Source organism: Typopeltis vanoorti, chromosome 19, assembly GCF_054136105.1.
Source record: "Typopeltis vanoorti isolate ZY-2024b chromosome 19, IOZ_Tvanoo_1.0, whole genome shotgun sequence".
Lineage (NCBI taxonomy): Eukaryota > Metazoa > Arthropoda > Arachnida > Uropygi > Thelyphonidae > Typopeltis > Typopeltis vanoorti.
Window position 1 is genome coordinate 11,361,314 of NC_143567.1, and position 13,904 is coordinate 11,375,217.

The window sequence follows — 13,904 nt, forward strand, 5'->3', positions numbered from 1 at the left end:
CGAGGTTCTGATTTTGTCCGGGACGCGAGGAACTTTTATAATTGTCTTTTAGTAAAGATGAGTTAGCCAGTCTCATTGGCAGTCCCCCCCCCCCCAGAAATTGAGATTTTTCATCCCCAAAATATTAAGATTTCTTGTCTGATGACTGTTGGCTCTCACTTTTAATTTTTTTTTTTTCAGTTCACCATATTTGATTTTATTCTTCGCGATACAAATCTACGCTTGAACAATAAAACTTGTTTCTTAATATTTCTTCAGTATTTTTGGCGAGGATCCCCGTCTTTTTTTTTTAACTGAATATACTGAATATTTTTAGTGAGTGGTTTATTTAAGGCTTAATTGCTGTTTCCATTTAGCTGCAGGTATCTGTTTCCTCATATATTCTGTAGTTCCTTGTTGAGGTCAGTTTAATATCCATTGATATTGTTCTGAATTATTTTGAGATCATATTTTTGTTAAACCAGTTATTTATGTTTTTGTTAAGGCACGTTCCAGTAGAGCTACAAATTAATCTACGATCTACATTAAATTAAAAATAGTGATATCTGTATTTTTATGGAAATCCTATGGTAGCAAGGTACCATGGGCACAAAAAATGAGAACTTGTTAGCATTGGAATCGAAGACCTGAAAACTATACTCTTTAGAAATATACAAAAGAAGGAAGGCCATTCCAAAAGACAGCAGCAAAAGGAATTAATGAAGATGAAGAAATATTTGTTCTGTGAATTTGGAGTTGAACTGTGAAGAGATATTGAGCGTCTGCTGCACACGAGTTTTAAATGATTAAGAGTTAAGATTCAAATGATTAAGGGTGAGATAATTACTGATGCCAATTAACTGTTAAATAATGTTAAACAAAAAAATATATCCCATTATCACATAATGGGATAAAGAAGACATAAAGAAGAGTAGCTCGCGACCTGAAACCTTGGAAAACAGATTTGAGGGTATGCCTATCTACAATCAGACGTCGCACAAGGAACATAATGAAACAACACCAAGCTCAGGTCTCTCATTCATTAAAAAATACATTTATGTTACATGTATGCATATTAGAAAAAAATAATAAATAACTGCTGTCATAAATAACTTTGATTATGCTTTTTGTATTTCATTACAAGGCGTCATAAATAAATGGGGTTTCAAAGAGATGTTTCAAAGAGAGGGTTGGTTCATAAAGAGGGTCGCGACGGATTTCGTCTTCACTTGAAACAGTCGATATATTTCTTAATAGTTGAATGGGATGGCGTAGAATTTTAGTAATTAGTCCACTTTTTAATGAAGTGTGCCTAAGATATAAAAAAAAGGTTGAAAACCACTGCTCTATACTACTGCATCTATTTCTGCCGAACAGTAGTGTGCTATGGCTGTACAGTTAGTAATGAACACATCGAAACTAGCATAAATTATAATACATTTGAGAATTGTATAAGAAATTAGCAACGATCACACAATTATCACTTAAATGTAAATCAGCTATAGGAGGAAATCATCAAAATGATTAAATATGCAGATAGCAAATCGAAATATTAAAAGAAGTGCAAAACAAATGATCATCACATACATTTACTGATGAACTAAAACATATGATTAGGATGAAAGAAAAATTCTAATAAACACAGCAAAAATCCCTACACTTACTGTTTAAAAATGTCTATAAAAATTTCGTTAAACACTTAAAGGAAAAAATCAAGTACGCAAAAGAAAACTATCTCCTGACAAAATTTCTTATATAAACAATAAACGTCAAGGATGGAGATCGGTACACACCATAATTGGCAATACAAAACAGAAAACACGTGAATTCACAGAGGGCAATGATGTCCCCACTGTTCTTAAAGGAATGAATAAACTCTTTAACTACGATAGTAGCGTTTTGATTATAGAGATAGGGCAAAGTACGTAAGTCACCTCCCTAGGATAAAGAATTCAATGTATCTATATGCAGTAAATGAGGTTGAAGTAGAGAATGTAGTAATCGGATTAAAAAAAAAAAGGGATGAGTGGGTTATGATAATATAAATGTACAAAAGCTACATATTATAATTAAATACGTTAGAGTTCTTTAGACATATTATAAATAAATCTCTTGAACACGGGAATTTATTGAACATTTAAGGATTGCTTAAATTCTTCCGTTATTGAAAGGAAGTCACAGAAATGAAATTAGAAATTACAGACAAATGTTATCTACAGTCTCAAAGGTTATTGAAATCTTAATAAAAACGATTAAATAACTATCGTAATTCCACTGGTGTTTCATAAAATCATATAGTAGTACAAATTGAGGAATATATACGGCAGCCGTTTTTCTTGATATATCTAAAGCGTTCGCCTATGTGCATCATGACTTACCCCTTTTGAAAATGTCTTGATATGGCATTAGAGGAATTACAAATGATAGATTCGAATCTCATTTAAATAACATAAAACAATATATCAGCTATGGAACCTTCAACAGCACAACAAAAACAATAAAATACGGAGTACCACAGGGCTCGGAGCTAGGATCTATAATATTTTTAATATATGTAAAGGATCTGTGTGAGTACAAACTTTATTTTGGCAAAATAATATCATTCGATGATTACACGGCATTAATATATACTGAAACGACCCTTGAGGATTTAGAAAATAGGATTAACCATGATATGTTGAAACTAAATAAGTGGTTTAGCAACAATGGCCTCAAAATACAGATAAAACTAAATACATGTACACTATTTGGAATGAAGTTAACAAACACCATAGTGTGAGGAACAAACAGCCATAGCGCTCACCTTATGTAGATGTAGGACCTCTGCGATGATTGCAGCAATCCTACGGGGCATGCTTTTCACAAGCGTACGATAGGGTTCAATGGGAATTTCGGACAATTCTTCCTGTACGTATGTAATGAGGTCCTGGACTGTTGTGGGGTAAATGTTCCTTGACCTCATCCGACGCTGCAGTTCATCCCACAGATGTTTAGCAGGGCTCTGTGGAGGCCACTGAAATGTGGTGACGTTCATGTCCACGAACCGCGCAGTCACATCATAAACTTTATGATAAGGTGCATTGTCTTGCTAAAATAGACGATGTTCAGTTCTGTAGAAACGCCACAAATTGGGAAGAATTGCATTGTCCAGAATGTTCAGATACCTCTCTGAGGTCAATGTTCGTGGTACCACAAACAGAGGTTCGAGACCAAACCAGGAAAAACAGGACCATACCATCACTCCGCCACCAAATTTCATAGTTACGCACTCTTTTAAGAAACGTTCACGGGGTTCCCACCCCCACCCGTCCATCTGCTCGGAGGGAACGTAGCGTGATTGTTTTTGCTCCATCACACAGCTTTCCAAGCTTCCACGTTCCACTGTACAGTTCTTTGCATTACTGAAGACGAAGTTTCATGTTGGTTCGGGTAATGTGAGGCATGCATATCGTGGTCCTGCCATGGAAACTCAAGCTGTGAGCCTCGGTTCTGAATGTTTCCGTGCAGATACCTGTTCCAGTCGATGCCCGGAACACCGCATTCAGCTCGTCGGCCGACGAATGATGACTTTTACATATTATCCTTCGTAGCAACCTACGGTCACGTGTGGTGCGTCGCCCACTGCGGGTAGCATTTGAAGTTGACTCCCTGCGCTTCCAGCTGAGTATGGTGTCACTCACTGTTGTCCATTCCAGGTCAACAGTGAGTGACACTATAATCAGCTGGAAGCGCAGGGTACCACAGAACCAAATGTACAGAACCAATTTTTCAACAATTTGCTGAAGAGATAGGCCTGCAACATGGGATCCTATCACAACGCCTCTTGCAAACTCCGTCAGTTCCGTCTCACAGTGGTTTCACCAATTCCACTGACTTGGAACTCTGTCATGGTGGATTAAAACTGTTTTAATTTATACCTCCAGTTTATACCGGATATAAACCGTCATTAATTTTAAACAAATTGTGTCTAGTGTGAACTATCGCTGCAGCAAGAGAGAGAGAGAGAGAGAGAGAGAGAGAGAGAGAGAGAGAGAGAGAGAGAGAGAGAGAGAGAGAGAGAGACGAAGAAAAAGAGATACTGTCTCACCGAACTGCTTTAATGTTTGGTTACAGAAAATTTGCTTATTACATTAAGGAAAATAATGTATGAATGTATCTATTTCATGTGACGTTTTTCAATAATTAATGTGCCATTAAGCTGGCTTGCAAAGTTCAAATTGTATTTCCTGAATTCAATTTTAATTTTTCTCATGCAAATTTAGCGTAGATTTCCCAACCCCCCCCCCCCCCAATAAGTATCAATGCATGAATGCTCTGTTAGCTAATACAATACATCAAACACCGAATCACATTGCATTCTACTGTAAGATTATCTGGTCACCTATGAAAAGCTGACAAGCAAATAATGGTGTACGACAGTCTATATGATGACAATGTTAAATAAATGTAATTCCTTTTTTAAAAACAAAACTCTTACTTTATCCTGTAGCTCTTGATCTAAAGATTTTCTTCTCTAATGCATCGAAAAAAAATTCAAGTATCAGGATATTTCACGTTAGTAGATTGATGTATAATTCATATGGGGTATATCATTCTGTTGAAATACCATTTCCAGGTAACATACCATAACAGTCATACAGAAGTACTAAAAAAATATAAAACTGAGACTACTTAAACTACTTACCTAAAAATGAACAATATCCAAAGAAAGCGAAACAAAGAAGAAAGCACTTTGGAGAACGAACCTCCTAAGACGATTCATTCCATTACCTGAGACTCGAGGGAGCTAACTTACTTACAGAAAGGTGTGTATTTGCTTCTTTATTTATTTATAAACTACGGATTACAGTGAAAAGCAGGATGCCATTATTAGCTGTAAAGGCTAGTCTGGAGCCATTTGTGCCTTAGGCCAACACATAAAAGAAGACAGAACAGTACTTTTAAGTTAGGAAACTGTAAAACAAGAATCTCTCATTCACTCTCTCTGTATGTGTGTGTACGCGCCAGCTCGGGCATTCCAAAGTGATAGTCCGAGAAAAGCATAATCTAAAGTGAGTATAAGGGCGTACCGGATGTACCATTGAGCATATCAAGAAAACTGTCGCCCTACTATAATATACATGCACAACATATAGCGTGTACTGAAAAAAAAAAAAAAACATGCCGCCAACGATGGTCATATACCAGAGTGAACCTGTTATGTAAGAGGCAAAGAGGGATGGGATCGCTCATAACATTAATCTTATTATTTATTTAATTAAGATAAATAATAAGATTATTATTTTAATCAAATCATTAAAATAGTAATTTTATTTAAATTCTATTTTAATGATATTCTATTTTATTTAAATTACAGATGTCCTTTTAATAAACATTTATTATTGCTTTGAAAATACGAAAAAAAAACTTCGAAAATCGTATATAAATACTGTATAAACATGTACATTTTTATAACGATCGATATAAAAATGTACATGTTTATACATGTACATTTTTATATCGATCGATTTGGATAACGATCGATTTGGTTTGGTTTATTTGGATTTACGGTCTGTTAATTTTGTATCTTCTAATGGCTGGTTGGCCTACTTTGTGGGACAATAAACCCCAGTTCCAGTCTCATGCGGAGATGGCAGGGTTATTCATCGTGGTCTATATTAGTCGTAATCTAACGATGACGACAGATAGAGATCGACATCCCGTCGTTTGAAAGGAATACCCTGTAAGAGATTGCGAACACAAAGCAAATTTTTGCTGCTATGATAAGGAGAAACAACAAGCATGAATGACGAGTTAGTCAACTGCACAAGGTCGTAATCAGACCACAACTGTACTAACGTGCAAATTTGGTTATTCAGTTTATGTGTAAGAAGATATCCCAAAAAATATCTTCCTAGTTGGCAGAAATATCATCCATTCTCTCAACGGCCTTAAATCTCATTCTTACTTTTTGCTGAAGAGCTCGTCCTACTCATACAACAAACCTTGCAGTGCACAAACATTCCAAGCGTCCAGATCATCTACAATATGCCCTAAGCATTGACCTTCACACCATTCTTAATGAAGAGATAACAACCTAGTCACCTTCAATGCTTCTAAAACGAAGTTTGTTTTTTTTTTCTCGCAGAAAACCTTAGTTCTTCTTCCCTAACTTTTGATAATGATCAACAATCAAGACCATATTTCTCCATTAAGATTGATCCTTACTCCTTCCTGACATAATCATATTACTTCTATAGCATCCTCGGCTTCCAAAAGAACTTTGCATTTTTAAGCTTAATTTGTTATTTTCCGTCTGTCCAGCAACTTTGTACAAATCTCAGATCTGTCCAACCTTAGAATACTGGTCTCATATTTGGGGTGGTGTACCTAAAACTTCTCCAAAAATTCAAATTCAGTTCAGAAGAGAGTAGGCTGGTTAACTGAACGATCCTTCTTTCAGAAGCTTTCTTTTGCCGCTGCCTCATAGACGATCAATTTCCGCATTCTGTCTTTTCTACAGAATTTCCATGGACGCTGAGAACCAGCATCCATCATGCCTCCTTTCATTTTTTCTAAACCAACGGCAACACGAGGAACAGTCCACATCCTTTTACAGCTGATCTACTAACTCACCGAACCAACTATTTCCCATTCGTACTTTGTTCCATCTATTTCAATATCTGGAACAGCCTTCCGCCATGAAGTACTCCCTAAAGACTCCAAGTTTTCAAGAAGAATATCAACAGATTATTTTGTTCTTGACCTTAGCCCACACAAGGCATTTATTTGCTATGGGTCCTGCAACTTGTTATATGTGGAAGTGATATTAAAATTTATCAACTCTTATCAAAACTACAAAGCCATACAATGAATAAAAGGTGGGATTAAAATAAGCTTCATTCAAGGGTTACTGCCGCTTCGAAGTCTGGTAAAGAACCTTAAAATTTTACGCAAGTCTAATAAGGACTAATGAACACTAGAGAAACCGAATCGCGATGTTAATGAATAACTATCGATTTAAATAGCCGGTTATAGTGTTCAGATTTCAAGCATACTAAAAGTTTCTTTACGATGAAATTCAAAACTTAGGCCATCATTTTAAATGGCACAATACATTAAATGGAAGCGTGTCCCTTAATATTCAGTACGTATGTATGCCATTAAATCGATTGTTAGACAACATTAGGATTTCTAATCTTTTAGTATTGTATAACAACTTAATTGCAAAACTATAGAAATATATATGCCTCTTTACGGATAACATATCATTAGTCAAAGTGTGATCATCCACAAAGAACTCAATGGCAATTATTTCCAAACTGACGATTTCGGTGCACTGGGCACTAATTTGCGATCTTTTTTCTAATGTACGAATATAAAATAATTGTTACTTAGACATAGCATAATCAATGAAGTTGATTATTTAACATATATTATATTATTATAAAATTATATTATATCTATTTTATTTTATTATTATATATTTTATTACATACATTTTTATTACATTATTATAAAATTAAATTATATTTAATATGTTAGAAATCTAAAACTCTTTAAAATACAGTACTTGATAAAATGTTAAATTAAAATTATTATTTTTAATTATTAGCAAATATTAATCCTCTAATAGAAATGTTCTCCAGCTAAAAGCAATCAGAAGACTGCATCAATGTCGAAACCGCATGCAGCGCTGTTTCTAAGTGTATATAAGTTCACACGTCCTCAGAAGTACGCAGTAATTACTCCACGACACAAGACTTGACTCGTTAACCAACTACTATCATCGAATCAGGAGTGTGGAAAAAGTATAAGTGATACAAGGAACTGGTTTCTCTGTGCATCCGGACACCTTGCTATTTTTAAGAATTTATGCATCGTCAATGTAACCATATTTTAAAATATTTTTAGGTGTGTGTTTCATTATGCACCATTTTATAAACACAAGTGTTATTAAATCAAACATTAAATAGAAGATATTAAGCTAATTTCCAAACTCTACGCACATAGTATAATTCTCTTAAGACAGTTTAGGTGATTAAAGTACACAAAACGGTTTTGAAATCAATTTTAAATTATGGATCTAATAGTTTATGAAAGACGGACAATAGCTAACACCACTCGAGTTCTGAGTAAAATTAGGAGTAAATAGATGGAATCATTGACATAATCACATTAAAATGAGGATGTCATAAAATTATATTCTTCACGATCATCATCATCATCATCTAATTCCTGCCATGTACCCTCAAGGGGTGTACAGGATATGATAGTACTACATGAAAAATTTACATCATTACTAACTTCCAATCTACAATTTTCCTCCAAATCACTCTGTTACTTGTCAAGACTCCAACATTATCAGATCTTATATTTCTATCGTCTAAGGCACTTTGTACCGTATCAATCCACCTATATCTTGGTCTTCCTCTGAGTCGCTTTCCTGCAAATTGGCACACTTCTTTTGCTAATCATTCCTCGCCCATTCTGTTTAAGTGACCATACCAGCTGAGATTAGCTCTGCTAACGCATTCCTGGATGCTGACAATGTCAAGTTCATTCCTAATATCCTCGTTTTTAATATGATATTGCCATTGATGCCATCTGTTCACGCCTCTAATCTTTCTCAGGACTCTCATATCTGCGGTCTCTAATTATATTCTTTAATATTGTTAATATTCAAAATATGTTAAGCGGGCTATTTTTTGCAATTATGACTGAAGAAACTCACGCTATAAGGGCTGTATATTATGTTTGTGTTCTTTTGGACGATTCGCCTGTTTTGTGAGATGGAAAAATTCGCTTTTCTGGGAAAAGAAAGCCTTCCACCTCCGTACAAAATAGTCTAACTCACCTTCAGTTGAAATGCCTTTAACTTACTGTGGCCACTTAAACAGAAGAATAGGAAATTAATGATTAGCCAAAATAAGTTGTTAAAGAAAGGGAGGACAATATACAGTATAGCTGATCGATTCAGTTAGGAGTGCTTTAGAAGACTGAATGTAAGAACTAATCAGAGTATTAAAAATAATAAACTAGTTTTTGGAAAAAAGTTGTCGAAAAGAAACTATTCGTATAGTATTATTAATTGTATTGGACTATCCTAACATATGGTACATTCTTTGCATACAAACACCAGAAAATTATGACGATCTTGATCTTTCAACTTCATAGTTTTTTACTGTTCCGCTTTTGGAGTAAACTTAATAAATAACTACTTCAGATACGATATATGCCACAGTACCATTTGAATCTTGTCGTGCCAGTGTATTTCTGCTTACTCCTAAGGGGAAGGTCGAAATAGATCCATTCAGTTGGTGAGAAATCCTAAAATATGGCAATTGGCATATTTTAGGATTTTTATTTGTTTTAAGATACCATTATTTTAAGAACCATTATTTTAAGATATACGCAACTATCACACTTAGTAGATAGTATCACACTCCGTATTAACTCAATCTTTATTTAGCATGGATATAATCTTTTTAGAAAAATTATGGATTGACAGCTAACAAATGAAAATTTATATTTGACTCCTACAGAACGCTTTCAATAGTTTCAAATGAAACAGCTAAAACTATTATCTTAATTTTTACTTATACAATATTTTAATAAAACATATTTAAAGTAATTAGTATTTTCTTATGAGCATAAACAACACTGATGGCGATAGGTTTATCATTCTGATCTGTAAAAGACATATATAGGAATAACGTGCTACTGAATTACTACAGCAAGCCGAACCTGAGCGACATCACATATGGATTGCCGAAGAGTTTGAGTTGACTTGTCTGGTATTTTATTTCAATTAATGGTACAATTAAACTACCATAACCGTTAAAATGTGCAGGGCTTATAATCAAATGAACAAGTAATTACATATTTTTTTTCCATATATCATTTTTTTCCATGTATACTCGGAGCCGCTTGTCACTTCATCGTCTATAAAACACAAGTCAAACAGTCCGCGAAGCATGACTTCTTAATCAAGTAACCTGAAGAGAACGCCATAGTATTGTATTCACTCCGGGCTGTGTTCTGAAAGGTAGGATAACCGTACCCACAATGTAGAAACAACTATTGTATTGTTTAAGAAAATTTAGAGATAAAAAAAGCTTTAACTATCCACATCATTCTAAAACCGAATGACAGAAACTTTGTTAATGCTTAGCAAAATGTACTGCATAAAATTTCAGTAGTAAGGATACTTTGTATATGATACTATTTTTGTATATCTTTCTTATAAACATTTTTAAGATCGTTCTTATAAAAGTCAATATCATATACTTTGTATATGATACTGACTTTTATAAGAACGATCTCTACAATTACGATTAAACCCGTTCATACAAGAAACCTGAGTAACAAGCTGCATAATAAAAATGCTTATGATGCTTAAAATGCTTACATTTTATGAATTTCAATATGAAACATTATGAATATGAAGTTCTTATTTATTTATATAAGAAAATAAATTAAAAATAATTTTCTGACTTGTCTTTATTCTCCACACGGGGTAAGATTAATGCTTTAGCCCTAATTTTAAAATTGGTGGGCAGCTAGTTTCAAGCCTTCGTCATCGGTAGTTGAGTTCATTTTGACAGACGATCTACAATTGATGGCGACGAGAGTACGACAGACAGTTACCGCCATGCAATCTCGCGTGCTGTTCATCATACCTAGTATCAGAGTGTGAAGTGGTGCGCGTTCTGTGATTGACAAGTCGATCCTTCCTCGGCTTTTGTTCTTTATATGTATAAGCTCGGTTTGCCTAATTTTACATCTGCAAATGATCCGACTGAATGAAACATTGAAATTCTTTGACAAGTTTTACAAAAGAATCCTGTCCGCCCTTATTGGTCGAGAAGATAGCATACCAGCCCCTCAACCCATTTCCCCGTGAGTTCGAATCCCATTGCCGGTGTGGGTATTTGTAGGAGCCTGCTCTCGACCATAGAAATGATAGTTGCAAAGTTATGATAAGGCTTGTTTTATCTTTTTAAGTCCGAAATTTCATTATAACCAGTCAATCACAATTATTGATATAAGTTGAAATGATCGAATCATTTTCTAATAAAAAATGATTCGATTTAAAAGCAAAAATGAACCACGGGAACAATTTCTTGTACATATCATAAATCCTCAACTCATTTATGATATCGAGGGAATGTGCATTGTAGAATCTATAAAAAATCTCAAGGGAAGCATAAGTTTTATTTTGTTTCTTCTCTTAGTCTATAGATGCCGTTAGTTACAGAATTAGATGTGTATTAATCCTAAACGAGATTTTTAAAATACGACTTCACAGCAAATGTCTAATGAGAGATTTAGTATTTTGCACTCACATTTTAAAATTAGGCTTCTGCGAATATCACTAACATTAACAAAATAATGACTCTAAACAATTCCTAAGATTTGATTAAAGTTGTTATTGGCTTTAAAAGGAGAAAGAATTCCACACCTTTTTCATCACCAGTATCATACTGTTCTGCTGAGAGAATGGGTAACAACTTGAAATAACACCTGATATCTGAAAGCACGTATCAAGTAATGGCAGAAAGTGAGTTGCTCTTTGCTGATTTTCTGTCATATGGATAAGCAAGCAATGGAAAGGTTTAAAAATATTACACATCAGATATCGATCAAAATTAAGCTGGCATTTCTTTCTTATCTCTGTAGCGTCACAAATCCACAGAATATATTCTGTATCGTCAAAAATTTATTATTACACTTTTGGTAAGATGTGTGTGTGGGGGGGGGGGGGGGGTTGTACGCGCGCGCGCTATAACCTTATACATTTTGCATATTAATATTTTAAGTATTCCTATGGGACAGATTAGGGAGTAATCCTTTCGCAAACTGACATAAAGGACGTTATTATAACTGCTAAAGGAACATTCAGTCATTTCAAAAAAAGTTTTATATTCAATATCGGCACTTCAAACTACTGTATTGTAATTTAAACAAAATTGCGAATCTCCTAACTATACATTTTTATTAATATGGACTGCCCATGGTAGTATAAGAAGGGAACAGAGAAACAGAATCAGATGACATATTCTGTTTGTGAGACAGAATGATTATGCTAATGCAAGTAAACCTGTGAGGTGAGTATAGCATGTCCATTAACTGAGTGTCCTCCAACGTCTTTGTTTAGTAGGAAGAAGAACCCTCGTTTCCAAGAGGGAAAATCTTTCTCACGCGTATAATTCTGATAAACTCACCTCAAGTTGAAAAGCCGTTAAGTTCTACGGAATTCGAATTTTAGTCTTTGCACCTAAAAGGGATTGTAATTCTTTCGGAATTAGGAGCCCTGTCCGTGGGAGAAATATTTGGGAAATATTTGCCATAAGAAAGAGAGAGGGAGAGAGAGAGAGAGAGAGAGAGAGAATGACAACTGTAATAGTTATTAACCACATTGGAGTTTCCTTTTTTTTTTTAATTTTAGATTTTGCATTATACACAATTTTGCTAAAGAACATGGCAGTGATGCTTTTGTTAATAAGGCAAAGATCGCGTAAGCCCTGTATTATATCTGCATTCACTGTAGTTTTCAAAACCTGTTTCCTATCGAAACGACGATAGGAAACAGGTTTTTTCCCCCCACAGGATGATGATACTCATTTAGATAGCTAAATGAGAGATTTAGTATTTTTCACCTAATTTTTTTCAACCATGCTATATTTTTCTCCATTATTTATGAGGGGTTATAAGCTAATTATTCAGTTATTCTAAAATTAATGGGGGAAAATAACAGTAACAGCAATTACAAAGATAGAAAAATAATGCAATTCTACACAAGCGGACAATTTTCTCTGGATTTCAAGCTATAAGAATTAACAGTGTAATTACCAAGTCCATTAATGGTAGACTAATCACCAATCACAGATAGATTACGTTTTCCTCAGACGGAGAAAAATGACAAGGGTATTTCAACTTACCTGTCTACGCTCATGGCCGACATTGTAAACACAGAAGAAGCCACGGTAAGGTTTGCTACGAAGTTGCTGAAAACACAATACTCTCTGCCAAAAGGCCAATGGCTCTCTAGCATGAAAACAAAGTTAAAAATCGCATTGAACGTCGCGGTTGCTAAATCGGCTATGGAGAGATTTAGTAAAAAATAATTAGTCACTGTTCTCATGCGCCGGTGTGCGATGACGATCCAGATTACGATAGCATTTCCTCCAGCTGCTACTGTAACCATTGCTCCAAAAGCGATGGTCCAGCTCAACTGTTGCCACCAAGATAACACATAGGGCCCACTGAGAGGCGACAAGTTTTGGCGAAGTCGCATGCAGTGCGTTATATTTTCACTTATATTGAAAACAATGGATTGTTCTTTGCCGTCCAGCATTGCCAAACAATCTGTTGTTGTCGGAAGACGAGGACTTGATCCATTCGTATAGTTACTATCTAAGGAAAAAAGTCCATAAGAATGCAAGTCATAATCATTCATGATTCGTTTCAAAGTCAAGGAAATCCAAGATCTATGTTGGAAATGTTTACACAGCTATACTGGTAATTTCATAATCGTAGAGTTTAAATTATCATTTGAATCCCTGGGCTAAAATACTTATCTTCATCGATTATCCCAGCCGGAAACACCGAGTGTACCTTGAACTAATTCATCACTCGTAATCCCATTGCAACTTATGAATATCATGATCGCTTATTAGTGATAAAACACCGGGACGCTAAAGCTTAGTAGCGCAAGATGATTGAAACATCTTCGAAACTCAGCAACAAACGTCTTCTCAGTCCTCTAACTTCGCCAGTTCTCCAGCCTAACGTAAGTCTCTAAACAATGTCCGCACGCGCAGTTCTCTTGCTCGTGTGTCGTGCGCCAATACGTCACGCGTTTGATAATCGACGTTGTTGGTTACTGTACTACAATTTCTCCTATGAGAAATAAGAATTTCTCAAGAATAGTTACGCAATCA

The 13,904-nt window shown here is 35.0% G+C and overlaps 1 protein-coding gene across 1 annotated transcript in view; it reads right to left on the reverse strand.

The window, feature by feature from the left end:
* LOC150095852 (tachykinin-like peptides receptor 86C) overlaps positions 1-13,468 on the reverse strand; it is a 97,395-nt gene extending 83,927 nt beyond the window's left edge. The window contains exon 1 of the mRNA XM_090408844.1: positions 12,903-13,468. Within this exon, the coding sequence (XP_090264970.1) occupies positions 12,903-13,420 (518 nt within the window). The 5' untranslated portion in view covers positions 13,421-13,468. The remainder of the gene's footprint in view (positions 1-12,902) is intronic.
* Positions 13,469-13,904: the final 436 nt, after the last annotated feature.